Source organism: Odocoileus virginianus, chromosome 29 (genome assembly GCF_023699985.2).
Source record: "Odocoileus virginianus isolate 20LAN1187 ecotype Illinois chromosome 29, Ovbor_1.2, whole genome shotgun sequence".
NCBI classification, from domain to species: Eukaryota; Metazoa; Chordata; class Mammalia; order Artiodactyla; family Cervidae; genus Odocoileus; species Odocoileus virginianus.
In genome coordinates, this window is record NC_069702.1 from 31,306,162 (window position 1) to 31,323,024 (window position 16,863).

Consider the following 16,863-nt stretch of genomic DNA (forward strand, 5'->3'; position numbering starts at 1 on the left):
CCAGCGAATGAAGGCTTGCCTTCAGACAGTGGTTGAATGTAACCCTTGGTTCCCTAATGAAGGTAGTTCTGATAGATTTCTGGCCCCTATGGACTCTCATTGAAGCTGTGATTCTGCCACTTCAAGGTAATTCTAGCCCTCCTGATATTCAGCAACAGGCAGAACACTTTTTACATGAATATGAATTAGACGATGATAGCTTATAAAAGGCCTAATTAGAACAGCATAAGATATTTCAGAATTTTCCTACTAACCCTGCTCCGGTTGCTCCAAGCGCTCCTCCCCTGCCAGCAGGCACAAATCCCAAAGTCTCTCCCTTGATAGAACCTAATGATTTTGGCAACAACTCCCTTAAGACACATTTTAACATTAAAACCGACAACACCTTTCTGAATAACAATAATCTACCCCCTTCATGACAGAGGCTCTCTGAATTACTGGCTTTGCAATCACAAGTCTCTGAAGCCAACGTTTTTTCTGCCTTTCCAGTTTTAAGAAGTGCTGACGCTCCAGGGCAGATAATACCTCAATATGAAGGTATTAACTTTTTTCACACGCAACAAATCAAAATAACTATTTATGGCCCACATTCGCCTTTTACTAGAGAGATTCTAAATGCTATGGCATCTTCTATTGGAACCTTTATTCCCTATGATTAGTGAATTTTAATAAAAGCTCTCCTTAAACCAGGAGAGTATCTTCAATGGATGTGGTTTCAAGATAAAGCCAGAGATCATGCTAACAGAAATGCTTGAGCTGGCGCTCCCCAAAATCAAATTCCTTTAGAGATGCTAACTGGCATTGGACAATTTGACACTATAGAAGCTCAAATACATGCCCTCCTTTGTTGCATGATCAATTAAAAACAGTGGCCCTTGAAGCTTGGAATCGAATTACTCCTCAAGGGAAGCCTACAGGTAGCTACATTAAAATATTGCAGAGACCTAATGAAACGTATGCTGATTTCTTAGCTAGATTAGAAACTGCTATTTCCTGTACAGTAATTGGAGAAGCTAAAAGGCAACTAGAAAAATTACTAGCTTATGAAAATGCAAATCAGGAATGTCAAAGGGCTATAGCCCCAACTCGTGAGACAGGGACAATTTTTGATTATTTGAAGGCTTGTTGAAATATAAGATCAGAAACTCAAAAGATGCAAATGCTAGCTAAAACAAGAAAGGGAAATGCCTTAAGAAAGGGAAATGAAGGATGCTTTTTATTTTGAGATAAGAGCCATTTAAAAAGAGACTGCCCTGAGAAAGCTAAAAAAAAAAACCTCCAAAAATCTGCCCTCGCTGCTGTAGAGAAATGCATGCATTGGGCCAAAGAGTGTAAATCTAAATTTGACATTGAAGGGAAACCTATTCCAGGAAACTCCAAGCAGGAGGCCCCCCACCCCCACCCCCGGTCCCCTTCAACAAAAACCAGAGGCAAATTCCATTTTTCCCTCAAGTCCTCAACATCTGGCTGTGCTGCCATCGATATACCAGCCCTAAATGACTTTCTCCTTTACCCTCAAACAGTCTCCTCTAGAATACCTACCAGACTTTTCGGGACCCTGCCACCACAAACCTTCGGTCTTTTACTTGGCCGATCTAGTTTGACTTAACAGGCAGGAAGGCCAGGGGTCTCCAAAGGGAGAAAATAGGCTGCAAGTGTCAGACATTTTTATCTCTCTTAAGCAGCAGGAGGAAACAAACTAGTGATATTTCTTCTTTTTTTCCTTCTCTATACAAATTTAAAAGGAGGTTTCTCTTAAAATACTGTGTTGCCATAATGACACCTGGTTTCACTTAAAGTTAACTATTCTCTAACCCTGAGTTAACCAATGCATTTTTCTTATGGAAGTGTTCATCTTAAGCTATGTTAATGTGCTATACATTTACCCCAGACTCTGTCTTCAAGTTGGTTTCGCCTAATGGCTCAGAACCTACTTGACTAGCCAGTATGTTATACTCATGTATTGTTCCCCAATCTATGTAAACAAACCTATTTGTATGGTAATCTGCCTTTCTTCAAGATTCATGTCAATCATTTTGTGGCCCGGGGCAACTCACCTGGTGCCAAAGTTATCTCAAAATGCATGTTGTGGGTGAGGGGCCTGGTGCTATTCTCTGAGTTTTGAGACATTTCCTTTCTCTAATTAGCAGACTGCTAGTTATATGACACCTGGTTAAAGACTAGCCAGGGGGCACTCTTTCTGCCCCCTTCTGATGCCTATGTCAGAAGCTTTCTCTATCTCCTTTATACTTTAATAAAACTTTATTACATATAAATCTCAATTTGAGAACACATTACAAACTTCTACTGATTTCCAATTAGCTTTTCTAAAATATTTTGGAAAATTTTCATTTCATTATCCTTCTGGTAAGCTGTGGAATTTCTTCAAAAGCACTGAATTTATTATTTCTCGTATTTCTTTTATATAGATGGGACTAAAAATGCCAAAACTTCATTCTGGTCTCTTAAAAAATATAAAGTATTTAATATTAAATTTCGTTCTGCTCAAGAAAATAAATTATATGCTCTTGTTCAAGTTATTTGCCTACATCCTTACCCCATTAATATAGTCTCTGATTCTACATATTGTTTTTGTATTAAAAAATATAGAAACCTCCATCATAAACTCCTAGTTCTATTAAAAGACAATGGCCCTGCCTATATTTCTAGACACTTTAAACAATTTTTACAATCTTTTTCTATTAAACATATTATAGATATTCCTTATAATCCACAGATACAAGACATAGTCAAACACATCACACACTAAAGTTACAAACAAAAAATAAATAAATTAAAGAAGGGGGAATACACAGGTACACTACTATAGGGTATAGTTCTGGCAAGGCAGAAAAGGAAAGACAACCTCAACAGAAGTAGGTTACCTTTTTTCAGGCAAGGAGGGGCAACAGTCAGCCTGACGACCAGGCTGAGCACCGAGAGGGACCAGGGAGGCTTCATACTTATAGGGAGGTTTGTGGAAGCGATAAGGGAAATGTTAATCAAGCGGGATATTTTGAGTATTCTTTTGTTGAGATGACATTTGTAGTTGGGCAGGGGGTGATAAGTCTTCTGGGCAGGTGTAGGGAGTGGAAGGTTTCTGGACAGGGGTTGGTAAGTCCCAGATAGATGCAACCGGCCTGGAGCATCAGGGTGGAACTAAAATTCTGTTTTGTTTTCTCCAAAGTTAGATGATTCAGCAAGGGGCCTTTGAGACTGTTGTTCTCTTTTCTATGCCCAAAAGACTCCTTCATTCCAGACCCCGAAATCATTAAAAAAAAAGGGGGGGGGGGAGGGCGCCATATCTCTCTGGCTACTTCCTGCTGGATAGGGGTGCCGGTTTGGGATCTGGAATGGAGGATCGTTCTAGGGCCCAGGGTCTCTTTTTTCTGAACTTGGGGTGAGGCTCTAGAGAAGAAGAATGGTCTTGACCTGATCTCGAGAGATGGCCAGAATCCATTCTTGGAGAAACCTTTGAAAGAGATGAAAGAGACAGGGTCCAAATAAGAGGAATAGAATGATAAGTACCAATGGTCCCAGGAAAGGGAGCAACCAAGAGAGGAACTGTTGGAACAGGTTTTGGGGAGTGTAAAGGTTTTGTAACTCTTTTCTGCTGTGTTCAATTCTGTCTAAGTTTTTTGACTCTGTCCTAGACTATGCCCATCTCATTAACAAAACAGCAGCAGTCCTCTCCTAGGAAAAGGCAGGTCCCTCCCTTTTCTGCGGTGAGAAGGTCCAGGGCTCGCCTATTTTGTAGGGCCACAGAAGCTAATGAGTTAATTTGTCTTTGGATTGAAACGAAGGACTCCACTACCTGTTCCATGTCCTCATTAAGTTCTTGGGACAGCTTGTAGTAGAAATGGGCAGAGGTCGAGATGCCTCCAATCCCGGTGCCTAGGGCTGCTGCTATGCCAGTCCCAATCAGGAGGCGGGCTATGACAGCTCGTCTTTTTCTGTGGGAAAGTTTCCCTTGGGGGTAGACTATTTGTTCTACCTCTTCCTCTTTGAGGAATGTTAGGCCTGGGGTCGGGAAGACCAAGATGCAGGGTCCAGGGGGGTCTAAGGGGAGGCATGGATATGCATAGGTCCCATAGAGAATGAAGATTCCTGGATTGGTGCAATTATTTATGCTGTTCCAAAGAACCCAAGTGGAACAGAAGGAGGGAGTGGAGTTTGTAAGACCAGTGTAGTTGGGACTAGAGTAGTCAATACAGGTTAGGTTTGAAGAGGCTGAGAGTAAGGACATTGTCAGAGACTGGCCCAATGAGTTGTGTAGTTTTCTGTCGGGAAGGGGAAGTATAGTTGCCCTGTGACAGTCAGGTTGAGGGTGAGGGAATGGCTCTGTGTGGTGAGGGAGACAGTGACATGCATATCCAGCACTGGGATGCGTGTTGTGTGCACTGGAAGAATTGGAAGGAAGAGTTGAGAAGGTGGGTAAGGTGTTGGTTGCCAAAGGGAGGTTTTAGGAGAAGCCATAATTGGGAAAGGAGGTCTGGGCGTTTATAAGGCTTAGGGGTCGCCTGTAACCGGGAAATTAAATTCTTTATGACTTGTTCTTGTTTTTTTTCCCGATTTTGATCTAGTACTCTGCCCCCCGTCTGAGTATCCCCAGGGGGTAATGGGGTAGAAACATATGTTTCTTCCATTTAGTTTATGGCAGGTACTCACGAAACTCCCTCTCTTTTGTACTTTGACAGTGAGTAGGGATTTGGGCTTCCTGCTCCCAACGTTCATGGTGCATGGTTTTGGAGCTGTATTATACCATGAGGAATGTACCTAGGAGTAAATGTCTGACCAGGGGCAGGGAGTGGCCAGAAGGCTGGGGAGTGCAGCGAGGATAAGGAACAGAGGAGACATGGGGAGTGAGTTAGGCAGTGCAGAGGGAACAGCGCCCTAGGAGCAGAACACAGCTAGCAACGTAGGCGATGCCCACGGAAAGACGAAGGATAGGTGGCCAGTCTTGAGAGGAGACAGTTACTAGGCCTATAGCAAGGATTAAGATTAGAAGTGCAGTTATAGTTAGAGAGGCAGGGAGAGGCCAGTCAGGGTGAGGGGCAGAAGGCCCCAAGGTTGTTTGAATCTGAGGAGGAACAGTGCTCGTTAGGATGTAGAATGACGTAGAGAATGAGAATAAAGAAATCAGTTTCGTCTGGAGTCGGGTTGTAGAAGGTTCCCTGGAGCCACAGTTGAGACACCAGTGTAGTCAGGTCTTTGAAGGAGGTTCCTGTTGGGGCGCTGATCCAGAGGTCTTGTAGTAGCTGGGTCAGGAACAGTTGTAGGTTGACGAAAGTTCAGGTCATTTAGTGTCCTCTCCGATGGTTGACAGGGGCTGTCGCCGGGTGAATTTTAAGGAGGTGGGTCCTGTGAGGGAGACCTGATAGGTGTCATTTAAGGAGGGCAGCGCAGGATTGGAGGTGACCCGTTTTAGGCGAGAGAAGTGTACCCAGGAAGTGACCTTCTTGAGTTTAGCTGCAGTTGGGGACAGGAGGATGATTTTGAATGGTCCCTGCCACTTTGGGGTTAGGTCACCCTGGGGATTATCAGACAGATAGACTATGTCCCCAGTTTGTAAAGGGAGCAAGGGGTCTGTGGGCCAGGGGCAGGCAGATTGTGGTTGACGTATCTCCAGAGGGCATTGCGGAGTTGCGCCAGCGGAGGGGAGTGTAGGAAGCTTGGTATGGGAGGAGGTTCAGGGGGGAGTCCAGGAGGGAGCGTGGGCTTTCCATACATCACCTCAAAGGGGCTCAGCCCAAGGGGCTTTCTGGGCAAAGCCCGTATTCGGAGGAGAACAACTGGCAAAATTTAGTCCAGTCCAGATGTACCTCAAGGGTTAGTTTGGTAAGGGTTTCTTTGATTGTTCTATTCATCCTTTCTACCTCTCCTGAGGACTGGGGATGGTATGGAATATGAAATTTCCAGGGTATCTGTAAGAATTGGACAAGTTGTTGGGTGACCTTGGATGTAAATTCTGGGCTATTATCAGACTGTAGGGATGAAGGCAGGCCAAACCTGGGGATAATTTCTGTGAGGAGGGTTTGGGCCACTGTGTGGGCTCTTTTGTTTGTAGTGGGAAATGCTTCTACCCATCCCGAAAAGGTGTCCGCAAGGACTAGAAGGTATCTGAGTCTCCAGACCTGGGGCATATGAGTAAAGTCTATCTGCCAATCCTGTGCTGGGAGGCTGCCTCGCATTTGATGGGTTGGAAAGGATGTCGGTTTAAGGTTGGAATTGGGGTTAGTACGTTGACATGTTTGACAGGAGCGAGTAAGATTATCTAAATATTGTCGGTCAGCATTGGATATGGGGACGTGGTTACGGAGGAACTGTTGGAGTGTCTTGGATGAGAAATGAAGAAGTGAGTGTAGATAAGAGAGGATTCCTCTGGTGGTGGGAGGGTCGGGTGGAGTCAGGGCTAAGATGACGGGGTACTGGAGGGAAGGATGGGACAGGGCTATCTCCTTTGCCTTCTGGTCGGCAGCATTGTTGTAGGCTGATATGAGACTTCCCTTTTGATGTCCCCTACAGTGGAGGACAGCGGCTTTGTTTGGGAAGAGTGCTGCCTCTAGACGTTTATGGCTCAGGTCTGAATTAATAATGGGGGATCCCTTTTGGGTTAGGAACCCTCTTTCTCTCCACATTAGGATGTTTGAGTGAAGTATGTTATAGGCATATTTGGAGTCTGTGTGGATGTTAGCCCTTAGATTTTTAGCCAGAGTTAAAGCTCTGGTGAGAACTATCAGTTCTGCCTGTTGGGAGGTGGTGTGAGGTGGCAGCAGCGAAGCTTCAATTGTCTGGGTTCCATGATTGTGACAAAGGTGTCCCTAGATGATGGCATATCCTGCTGCAAAGGGTGGGGATTTTTGAGAGTTGCCATCAATGAACCAGAGTGGGGTGTCTTGGTCTAGGATGGGCTGATTTGTTACATGTTGGAAGGGGTTTTCGGTAAGATCTACTGTTAGGCTGCAGCTATGTAAGAGGGAGTCTGTTGTAGAGGACATGGGTAATAAGCTGGTGGGTTAAGGGGAGAGCAGGGGGAGAATGAGAGCTGAGGGTCCTGGAGAAAGGCATGTAGGACCTGTACCCTGGAAGGGGGAAGGGAGAGGAAAGCCCGATGTGATAGCAAGTCTCAGAAGGTGTGTGGAGGACAGATTATTAAAGGGGCATGTCTAGAGAGTTTATTTGCTTCGGGTACAAGGGCTGCGATAGCATCCATGGCCTGTATGCAGGGAGGCCACCCCTTGGTCACTATGTCCAGCTGTTTTGATAGATAGGCTATGGGAGCCCAGGTGTCTTCAGCCCACTGACATAGAAGCCCCAGGGCCTGTCCTTGGTTGGAATGTGCAAAGAGAAAGAATGATCTGGTGTGATCTGGCAGGTTGAGAGTTGGCACTCGGAGGAGGCTCTGGGTGAGCTGGCGAAGAGGATTGGCCAGCGAGGAAGGATTAAAGAGGGGCTCATCCAGACATCCTTTAGTTGCCTCATAGAGCGGCTTTGCAATGAGGGAGAAGTTGGGGATCCAGATACGGACAAAATTTAGGAGGCCAAGGATAGACAGGAGTTCCCTTTTTGTTTTTGGAACTGGACAGTTAATTAAGGCCTGGATTCTATCTGGGGGAATAGCCCTTTGTTGATGGGATATGGAAAGTCCCAGGTAGGTGACTTTTGTCTGGACTATTTGGGCCTTAGATTGGGATACCCGATAACCCCAAGATCCCAGGGCCCCAAGGAGTTTGGCAGCATGTTAGAGGCAGAGTTTTCGGGTTGAGCTACAAAGGAGAAGGTCATCTACGTATTGGAGGAGATGACTCGGGGCTAGGTTGAGTGTCTGTAGGTCCTTTTGTAAAGCCTGTCCAAAAAAGTGGGGACTGTCTCTGAACCCCGGGGGGAGAACTGTCCATGTTAACTGTTGGGAAACGTAAGTCTCAGGGTCTTGCCAGGGGAAGGCGAAAAGGGGTTGGGAGAGGGGGTGGAGGGGGATGGTGAAAAAAGCGTCTTTGAGATCTAATACTGTGAAGTGGGTTGCAGTCGGGGGTATGGTAGACAGAAGGGTGTAAGGGTTAGGGACTACTGGAAATGTCAGCATAATAGCCTCATTGATTTTTCTCAGGTCCTGGACCAGTCTCCAAGAGTTTGGTCCCTTTCTTACTGCCAGAATAGGGATGTTGTGTGGTGAATGGGTAGGAATTAGGATAGAGGCTTGAAGAAGACGTTCTATGATAGGCTTAAGTCCCTTGTGGGCCTCCGGAGTGAGGGAGTACTGTTGTTGGGTGATTATAGTCGAGGGGTCTTTTAGGGTAATGTGGACTGGGGGATGATGTTTGGCTATGGATGGGTGATCAGTGTCCCAGACTTGGGGGTCTAAGGCAGGTAGATCCAAGGGAAGGTCAGGGGTGAGGGATAGGGACTGTCCAGGTGCCATCTGCATGCAGAATATAGAGACTGTATCGAGGGGGGGTATGGTAATAAAGACCCCCAATTTGGATAACAAATCTCTCCCTAGGAGTACCATCAGGCACTGAGGCATTATGAGGAATGAGTGTATAAGGGTTGATTTTCCAAATTGACAGAGTAATGGAGGGCTGATTTTTGGCCTTAGGGAACTCCAGAGACCCCCTTAATTGTGATTTCTGAGTCTTGAGCTGGGCCAGAGCAGGAAGTTAAGAGAGAGAAAGTGGCTCCAGTGTCTACTATAAAAGAGGTCTTTTTTCCGACCACTACCCCGTCTACCCTAAGTTCTGAGCTCGTGTTCAGGACATGGGCCAGGGGGCTGGAACCCAGGCCCCACCATTGGAACAACTCTCGTAGAGGTGGGCTGGGGTTCTGGGGAGAAGTGGGGATCTCCTCAGATGTGCCGGGGCATTCCCTGTGGACATTCCACTCTCCAAGTCTGGGAGGTGGGGACCTCCCCAGGGGTGCCAGGCCGTCCCTGGGGACAGTCCATCTTCCAGTGTCCCCATTGGGCACAGGTTGGGCATGCTTTTGTGGGGGGGCCACAGGTTTGGGCATGCCTTAGTCCAGTGTCCTGACTTGTTGCATCGGAAGCAGGGTCCGGGGGGAGTCTTAAGCCCCGTTCTGGGATGACTTGGGCCAGGCTGATCTCTTTCCTTAACTGCTGCTGCCAAAAGGGCATATTTAGCTTTTCTCTCTCGTTCTTTTTCTCTCTTAGCCTCCTCCTCTCTATGATTGAACACCTTGAAGGCTACTTCTAGAAGGTCTCTTTGGGGGATCTCAGGGCCCTTTTCTAGTTGTCGAAGCTTGTGTCTGATGTCAGGGGCAGATTGGCTGATGAACTGAATGTGAAGGTAGAGTAACCCAGCAGGGGTAGTGATATCTAGGTTGGTACACTTCTGGACTGCCTCTGTGAGGCGTGCCAAGAATAAGGCTGGATTTTCATCTGCCCCTTGGGTGATTTCCCTGACTTTATCATAACTGACATGGATATGAGTATTTTTCTGCATTCCTTCCAGAATGCAGGTGATCATATGATTGAGTCTCCTGATACCTGGGTCACCGGGCTGCTAAGTCCAGTGGGGATCTAACTGAGGCACTGCCTCATCAGCAACTGGGCTGTCCCAGTCTTGGTTACATAAATGATCAGCATGGGCTATTGCCACTTGCCAGATACGGTCTTTCTCATCTGGGGTGAGAGTTGCATTTAGGTTATAATATACATCACTCCATGTGAGGTTATAGGCCTGGGAGAGTCTCAGGAATACTTTTCTGTATCTGGTAGGATTTTCAGAAAATGATCCTAACTTTTCTTCTATCTGGCTCATATCTGACAATGAAAATGGCACATGGAGTCAGGTGGGGCCCTCTGGTCCTGCCACCTCTCTCAGGGGAAACATGTGCTGGGTACATGACCGTGTGGCAGGGGGGGAAGGAAGGGAGGAGGGGGAGTCGGGCCGAGGGGGAGTCAGGAGAGGGTTTCGGTGCCAGTAGGTGAGTTGGATGAAGGGGAAGGAGAGGGGTGGTAGGGTGGTGGGTAGGGAGGGGCCTCGTCCATGGGGTCAAACTCCGGGGGTGCGGAAGGTAGAGGAAGAAGAGCCCTTTTGCTTGGGAGGCAAGGTGCATAGAAGGACCTCGTGGGTGGAGCAGGCCTGGCATAGGGAGGGCCTGCTCCGAAGGGCCCAAAAGGCTTGGGCATAGGGGATCTCCGACCACTTGCTATTCCGTTTAAGGAAGTCAGTGAGATTTTGGAGAATGTTAAAGTCAAATGTGACGACTTCAGGCCAGCAGTCTTGATTGTCTAATTGGTATTGAGGCCAAATCTGTGTACAGAGTTGCTTTAAGTGGTTAGCTTTGAGTTCAGTGAGTGAGTGTGGTTTGAGATTTTTGAGAACACAGGTCAGAGGTGAACCTTTTGGAACAGATTGAAAGGCAAGCAGAGGCTCCTATTGGGAACTCGAGTCATCACCCGTAGTCGCAATAGGAGTTATGAGAAGAGAGCTCTGTGTCGAGGTGGAGCATCCCCCACCGTCGCCTACAGAGTGGCCCTGGGCCGGGGGTCCCTGGGACCCGGAGAGGACTGAGCTCTAGGGCGCCTCTAGAACTCCATCCGGATCAGATCTTACCTTAATCTAGGGGCGGGCTTGAGTGGAGTGTTGCATGTAGAGCGGTCAAATGGCAAGAGGTCCCTATTCTGGACGCCGTCAGAGAGAGAAAAGGGGGTAAAGCCGAGGCCTGGGGGTACGCAAATCATCAATAAAGCCTTAGCACAAGGCTTGCACCGCTCAGGAAGGCACTAGGCGTCCCCGAGGGGAACTTAAGAGCCCTGGCAGAAAAGTGAGCTCGGAGGATGTTTGCGCTCCCAGACTCTGGGGAAAAGGGGAAAACAATGAGAGGAAGGGAGAGTGAGAGAGAGTGAGACGGGTGCCTCGCCCCCTCCCGGGTTTCAGCACCAAGAATGTAAGGCATAGTTTCGGTGAGGCAGAAAAGGAAAGACGACCTCAACAGAAGTAGGTTACCTTTATTCAGGCAAGGAGGGGCGACAGTCAGCCTGACGACCAGGCTGAGCGCCGAGAGGGACCAGGGAGGCTTCATACTTATAGGGAGGTTTGTGGAAGCGATAAGGGAAATGTTAATCAGGCGGGATATTTTGAGTATTCTTTTGTTGAGATGACATTTGTAGTTGGGCAGGGGGTGATAAGTCTTCTGGGCAGATGTAGGGGGTGCAAAGTTCCCAGACAGGGGCCGATAAGTCTTTTAGACAGGTGTAGGGGGTGGAAGGTTTCTGGACAGGGGTTTATAAGTCCCAGATAGATGCGACTGGCCTGGAGCATCAGGGTGGAACTAAAATTCTGTTTTGTTTTCTCCGAAGTTAGATGATTCAGCAAGGGGCCTTTGAGACTGTTGGTCTCTTTTCTATGCCCAAAAGACTCCTTCAACTACTGTCTGCCTTATCTAAAGCAGACTTTACGAGATTCCAACATAAGATATTTTCTAAACCTATAACTATTGTTAATACAGTTTTGTTTTAAAATTTTTAAACTTACCAAAGGGAAATATTTAACAAGAGCAGAAAGACATTTCAAGGAATTGAAGGCCACTTCTCTTCCTCTTCCCATTTGGTACCAAGACGGGATCAGTAATCAATAGAAATCTGGGAAATTAATCTTACGGGGAAAGGGATATGCTTGTATTTCCCCAGATGGATCCAACAAAATTTTTCCTCAGAAAATTCGACCCAAGGGGGCCCCTGACATTCAAAATGGAGACGAAACAACAAGAACCCCAGGAGGAAGAAATTCCAATATGGGCCATGGTGCTCTAAAGATCTCCAGAAAGCACCGCCCTTGGCAGCATCAACCCTATGACCTCCCCTCTTGGGGACAAATAAAAACGGTCACTAATAAAGTTAACAATCTGATTTCTCAACAGGAAATGCCTCAGAGTCCTGAAAACCTTCCTATCACTATGCTGACCTGCATGACCCCGCTCAAGCCAGATTAACAAATCAGACTTAACTGGGCTTACTTACCCAACCCCACTTTGTTACAGGTCATAAAGTGGACCGAGAAAAGACCAATCGTATCAACCAATGACTCCACCCATATACCCCCTCCCTGGAACCCTCACACCCTGGGGAAGAGGGAAAACTAATTAACATTTCTTTAGGCCTTCCACTGTGCCTGGGCCCAGGAAAATTATGCATAAACGTCGGCCAACAAACTTGGGCTTTCATCCTGCCTCCAAAAGACTTTTAGACATTGCTGCCCTTTCTCTGTCTGTGAACCATGTTTATTACTGAAACTTTAGGGAAAGAGTTAGGGAAAAAACAAAAAACATTGTGTAAAAGGTTACTCACACTCTGTTGAAACATTACCATGACAAAGGACTTCTTGGCTGGCTTGACAATGGAATGACACCCTCCTCCTCCTCCTCGAATCGTCCTCGATAAACAAATTGGGCCTGAACTATGAGACACATAAAACATAAAAACTTGCTGCCAACACCAGAGAACTTGGGACTCAGACCAGACATTTCACAGGGACCAGTCGCGGTCATAGTAACTATTTCTTTTTGCTGTAATCAGTCATATTTTATACAGGCCTGTGTCCCACTTCCTTTTGTTATGGCCATAGGAAATCTACAATTTAATAAGACTTTACATTTTGTAACTTGTATTAACTGCCAATTTTGTGTCACTCCTGTTCATTTCAATCATAGTACCTACAACTGGAAACAAATAAAATTTCATCTACATGATAATGACTCTCTGAATGTACAATTACTGCAAAAGAAAATCTTTGAAACTTTTTCTAAATGTCTGCCCTCTCCACTAATTTGGAAACTTTAGCTGAACAAATTATCCAGGCTAGACCCACGAGGATGGTTTCAAAGTATTACCCACAGCATCAGGTCTGGAACAGTAACTTTGGTGATTTTCTTGATAATTGTATTTGTTGTTTATTGTCACCTGTCTATAAGGTTGGTTAATACTGACCAAACTCATTTGGTCAGGACCTTTTTTACAAATATAATAAAATAGGGGGAATTGTCAGGAAGCATTTCACAAGAGGCTTCCTGTGTGCTGTTTTGGATCTGTCAGGAATCTTTTGGTCCTTATTAATTCCTGAATATTCAGGAATTAAGAGGAGAGGCACACCTTTCCAGGGGAATCCAGCATTTCCTTTGTTAGTTTCTCATTACGGTTATAAGTACCCTCTTTTCTCTTTAATAGGGATCGCCTTGTGTTTTTCAAGTCTGGAATTTTAATCTTTATCTTTGCTGAGAATAACTACCTTGTAAGACAGTATATATGCCCACACCATGTTGATTAAAGCACCATTGCTCCATCAGAGCTTTGGTCCCCGTGTCTTTCTTTCTTTCCTTCTTTCTTTCCTTTCTTTCTTTCTCTCTCTTACTTTCTTACCATCGACCCTGGACCACCAGATTCCGGTCCATTAAAGGACCAACACTCAGCCATAAAAATTGATGAAATTTTGCCATTGTAACAACATCGATGGACCTGAAGGGTATTATGCTTAATGAAATAAGTCAGAGAAAGACAAATACTACAGTATATCACTTCTATGTTAAAGCTAAAAAATAAAACAAACTAGGGAATTGTAGGGAGAACAAACGGAATGTAGAAAGAGTAAACATAACGCCATGATAGGAGGCAGAAGCAGGAAGACCAGGCCCTCACCCTGGCAACTAAGGCGACTATCAGGTCACCAAGACACAACCAGTCAGAGACTATCAGGCCACCCAGATACAGCCAATCGGAACTTGTTACGGAAAGATCCCGCGCGCGCGAATGTCTGACCAATGAAAAGACCCCCGCGAACATGTAACCAATCCGCTTCGCTAAATGACCCCTGCTTATGTTTGAAATTGGATGTTCTATAAATATGGGTAGAAAACCGGGCTCGGGGCTCTCAGCCTGTGCTCCACTGCGTTGGACACAGCGGGGGCCCTAGCTCGAGCTAGCAATGAACTTCCTTCTTGCGTTTTGCATTGTCTCTTGGTAGCTTTCTCTCTTCCCGCTCGGGGATTCGGACATCGGGCATAACATTTGGGGGCTCGTCCGGGATCCCTTGGCGAGGAGAGAAACCTCCCGAGACAGAAGGAAGAATCCGAACGGTACCGGTACCCAGTCAGGTCAGGGAAATCCAGTGTAAAACCGGGGCCTGCTAGGAGAGCAGGGAGGTAACTGGTACAGGGAAATCCAGTGTAAAACCGGGGCCTGCTAGGAGAGCAGGGAGGTAACTGGTACAGGGAAATCCAGTGTAAAACCGGGGCCTGCTAGGAGAGCAGGGAGGTAACTGGTGCAGGGAACGTTCCTGCCGGTGTGAGACCAAGGCCAGCGAAAACGCTGGAGGGCGACCGGCTCTGCGGAGAAAGGGGTCTTTCGTCCCCTGATCCCGCGGCAGTTGACCAGTGGACACTGTTTGGTAAGTTGAGTCTGTTACGGGGGAGTGCACCCCCCCAGAGACCTAGCACTTGGTTGTCGGCCGACAATTGTCTGTCCGTGTGTTTGTCTACGCCGTTCCGTGTTTGTGTGAGTGCCGGCATTGTCTCGCTTCTTGTCTTCTTTTGGTGTGTCATTTGCTATTTCGTTTTGTCTGATCTGATCTCAATTTCCTAATCTCTTTGGGAGCTTCAGTGAACGGGCGAACGATTGTGGGGGCAATTGATGAGTCCTGGCCAGGGCTACACTCTGGTGGACTCTGAAGGCCCAACAAAAGTGAGCCTAAGTAACTAGAGCCCGACCGGGTGAAGCTCCCCCTTAATACCTCAAACTGAGAACGTGGCCTAAAATTCTTGGTGTGGGCACGGGTCAGGCACTTAAGAGCCGCTAGGGCGCCTGCCACTTGAAGACTCCCGTGAAAGGATAAGGGGGTCACGGAACGGGCCAGAAACCCCTAGGGTGCCCGCCCCCAGCAAGAAAACTTCCGTGCAACGACGCAGGCACATAAACAGTTCCAAAAGCATACCATAAGCCCAACCTCTTGGCCGCCACCACTCCTGATAGGATTTTTGGTGGTTGTTCTCATTGACTTCTCTCTCTCCCTTTCTTCCATACCACTTGTTCCTTAACTATGGGTCAGGGAGAATCTACTCCACTCTCTCTCATGACTGATCATTTTCCGGATGTGAGAGCCAGGGCTCATAACTTGTCTCTGTCAGTCAAGAAAAGTAAATTAACAACTTTTTGTTCTGCAGAATGGCCTACCCTCCAGGTCGGATGGACCCCGGAGGGTACGTTTCAGCCCTCCATAATACAGGCGGTGAAAGAAAAGATAATGGCGCCAGACCCCTGGGGCCATCCAGACCAGGTCCCTTATATCGTGGTCTGGCAAGATCTGGTAGAAAACCCACCTAACTGGTTAAAACCTTTCGTCCACAGAACTTCTAATCCACAGGTCCTGGTGATGGAACTCACTTCGGAAGAAACTAAGAAGAAAGAGAGCTCAAAACCGGTCTTTCAGGATGCCTCTTGCCCAAACCTAATAGACTTGGAAACAGAAGCAAGACCCCCCCCTTATGTACCCCCCTTAGAACCCCCGGGTGGAGGGGAAGGATCAGGAAGGGCGGCAAGGGGCGACCACGAGGGAGGACCAGCACTGGGGACCCGGGGAAGGACTAGGGGAGATAGGAGTATGCAAGACCCTGGGGACCCAGAGTTACCGTCATCCACTGTTCAGGCACTCCCCGTCCGGGTGGGACCAGCGAACCCGAGCGGAGAACGGACCTATCAGTACTGGCCCTTCTCCACGAGTGACCTATACAATTGGAAAACACAGAACCCCCCTTTTTCGGAGAAGCCCCAAGGCCTTATTGACCTCTTAGACTCTATTCTGTTTACTCATAACCCCACCTGGGATGATTGCCAACAGTTGTTACAGGTACTCTTCACCACGGAGGAACGGGAGCGAATCCTGGCAGAGGCGCGAAAACGAGTCCCCGGGGTCGACGGGAGACCTACTGCTCAGCCTCATCTCGTGGACGAGGGGTTTCCCTTGCTGCGACCTAACTGGGATTTTGAGCAGGCGGAAGGTAGGGAGCGTCTCCGAGTGTACCGCCAGACTCTGATGGCTGGCCTGAGGGCTGCAGCAAGGAAGCCAACCAATTTGGCAAAGGTAAATCTGGTGAGGCAAGAGCCCACTGAAAGTCCGGCAGCCTTCTTAGAGAGGCTAATGGAAGCTTTTAGACAATACACACCCATAAACCCCCAGGCTGACGAATCGCGCGCCGCCGTGATACTAGCATTTGTAAACCAGGCAGCTCCAGACATCAGAAGGAAATTGCAGAAAATAGAGGGGCTAGGAGAGCAGACAATACAGGACTTATTGAAAGCAGCTGAGAAAGTGTTCAATAACAGAGAGACTGCAGAGGAAAGGGAAGAACGGATTAGACGGGAGGAGAGAGAACTAGCAGAAAGGATCAGGAAAGAAGATAGGGAATATAGAACGAGGGAGAACCAGAAGAACCAGAAGGAGCTAGCCAAGATTCTTTTTGCGGGGATGAGAACCGGATCAGGAGCGAGGGAGCTTCGGGGCCGACAAGCGGGAAAGAAAGAGAAGCTAGAAAGACAGACCTTAAAGAAAGATCAATGTGCTTACTGCAAGGAACTGGGGCACTGGAAAACCGAGTGCTCTAAGAGAGACTCAAGGAAAGGAATGGCCCAGAGGGAGAAAGTCTCCCCGGAGAATCGGGCCTTATACATGGGAGAAGACAGTGACTAGGGGAGTCGAGGCTCGGTACCCCTCCCCGAGTCCTGGGTAACCATAAATGTGGAGGGGAAACCCGTTGGCTTCATGGTAGATACTGGCGCCCAACACTCTGTTTTGAATAAAAGGCTGGGACCAATGTCTAAGAAAACCAGCATAGTACAAGGAGCCACGGGGACGAAAA

General features: G+C 47.3%; 1 protein-coding gene across 2 annotated transcripts; it reads left to right on the forward strand.

Moving 5' to 3' along the window:
• Nucleotides 1-13,573: 13,573 nt before the first annotated feature.
• Nucleotides 13,574-16,863, forward strand: LOC139032056 (uncharacterized). Of its 2 annotated transcripts, XM_070458338.1 has the most exons (2): nt 13,574-14,399; nt 15,372-16,863. In XM_070458338.1, the coding sequence occupies exon 2, from the start codon at nt 15,381-15,383 to the stop codon at nt 16,692-16,694; it is 1,314 nt and encodes a 437-aa protein (XP_070314439.1). In that variant the 5' UTR covers nt 13,574-14,399; nt 15,372-15,380; the 3' UTR covers nt 16,695-16,863. The 2 variants fall into 2 exon arrangements, with proteins under 2 accessions (XP_070314439.1, XP_070314438.1); XM_070458337.1 differs by having other exon boundaries at nt 13,574-16,863.

What these genes read in the sequence shown, in the direction of transcription:
- LOC139032056 (XM_070458337.1), top strand. Translation starts at nt 15,048, where the DNA reads ATGGGTCAGGGAGAATCTACTCCACTCTCTCTCATGACTGATCATTTT.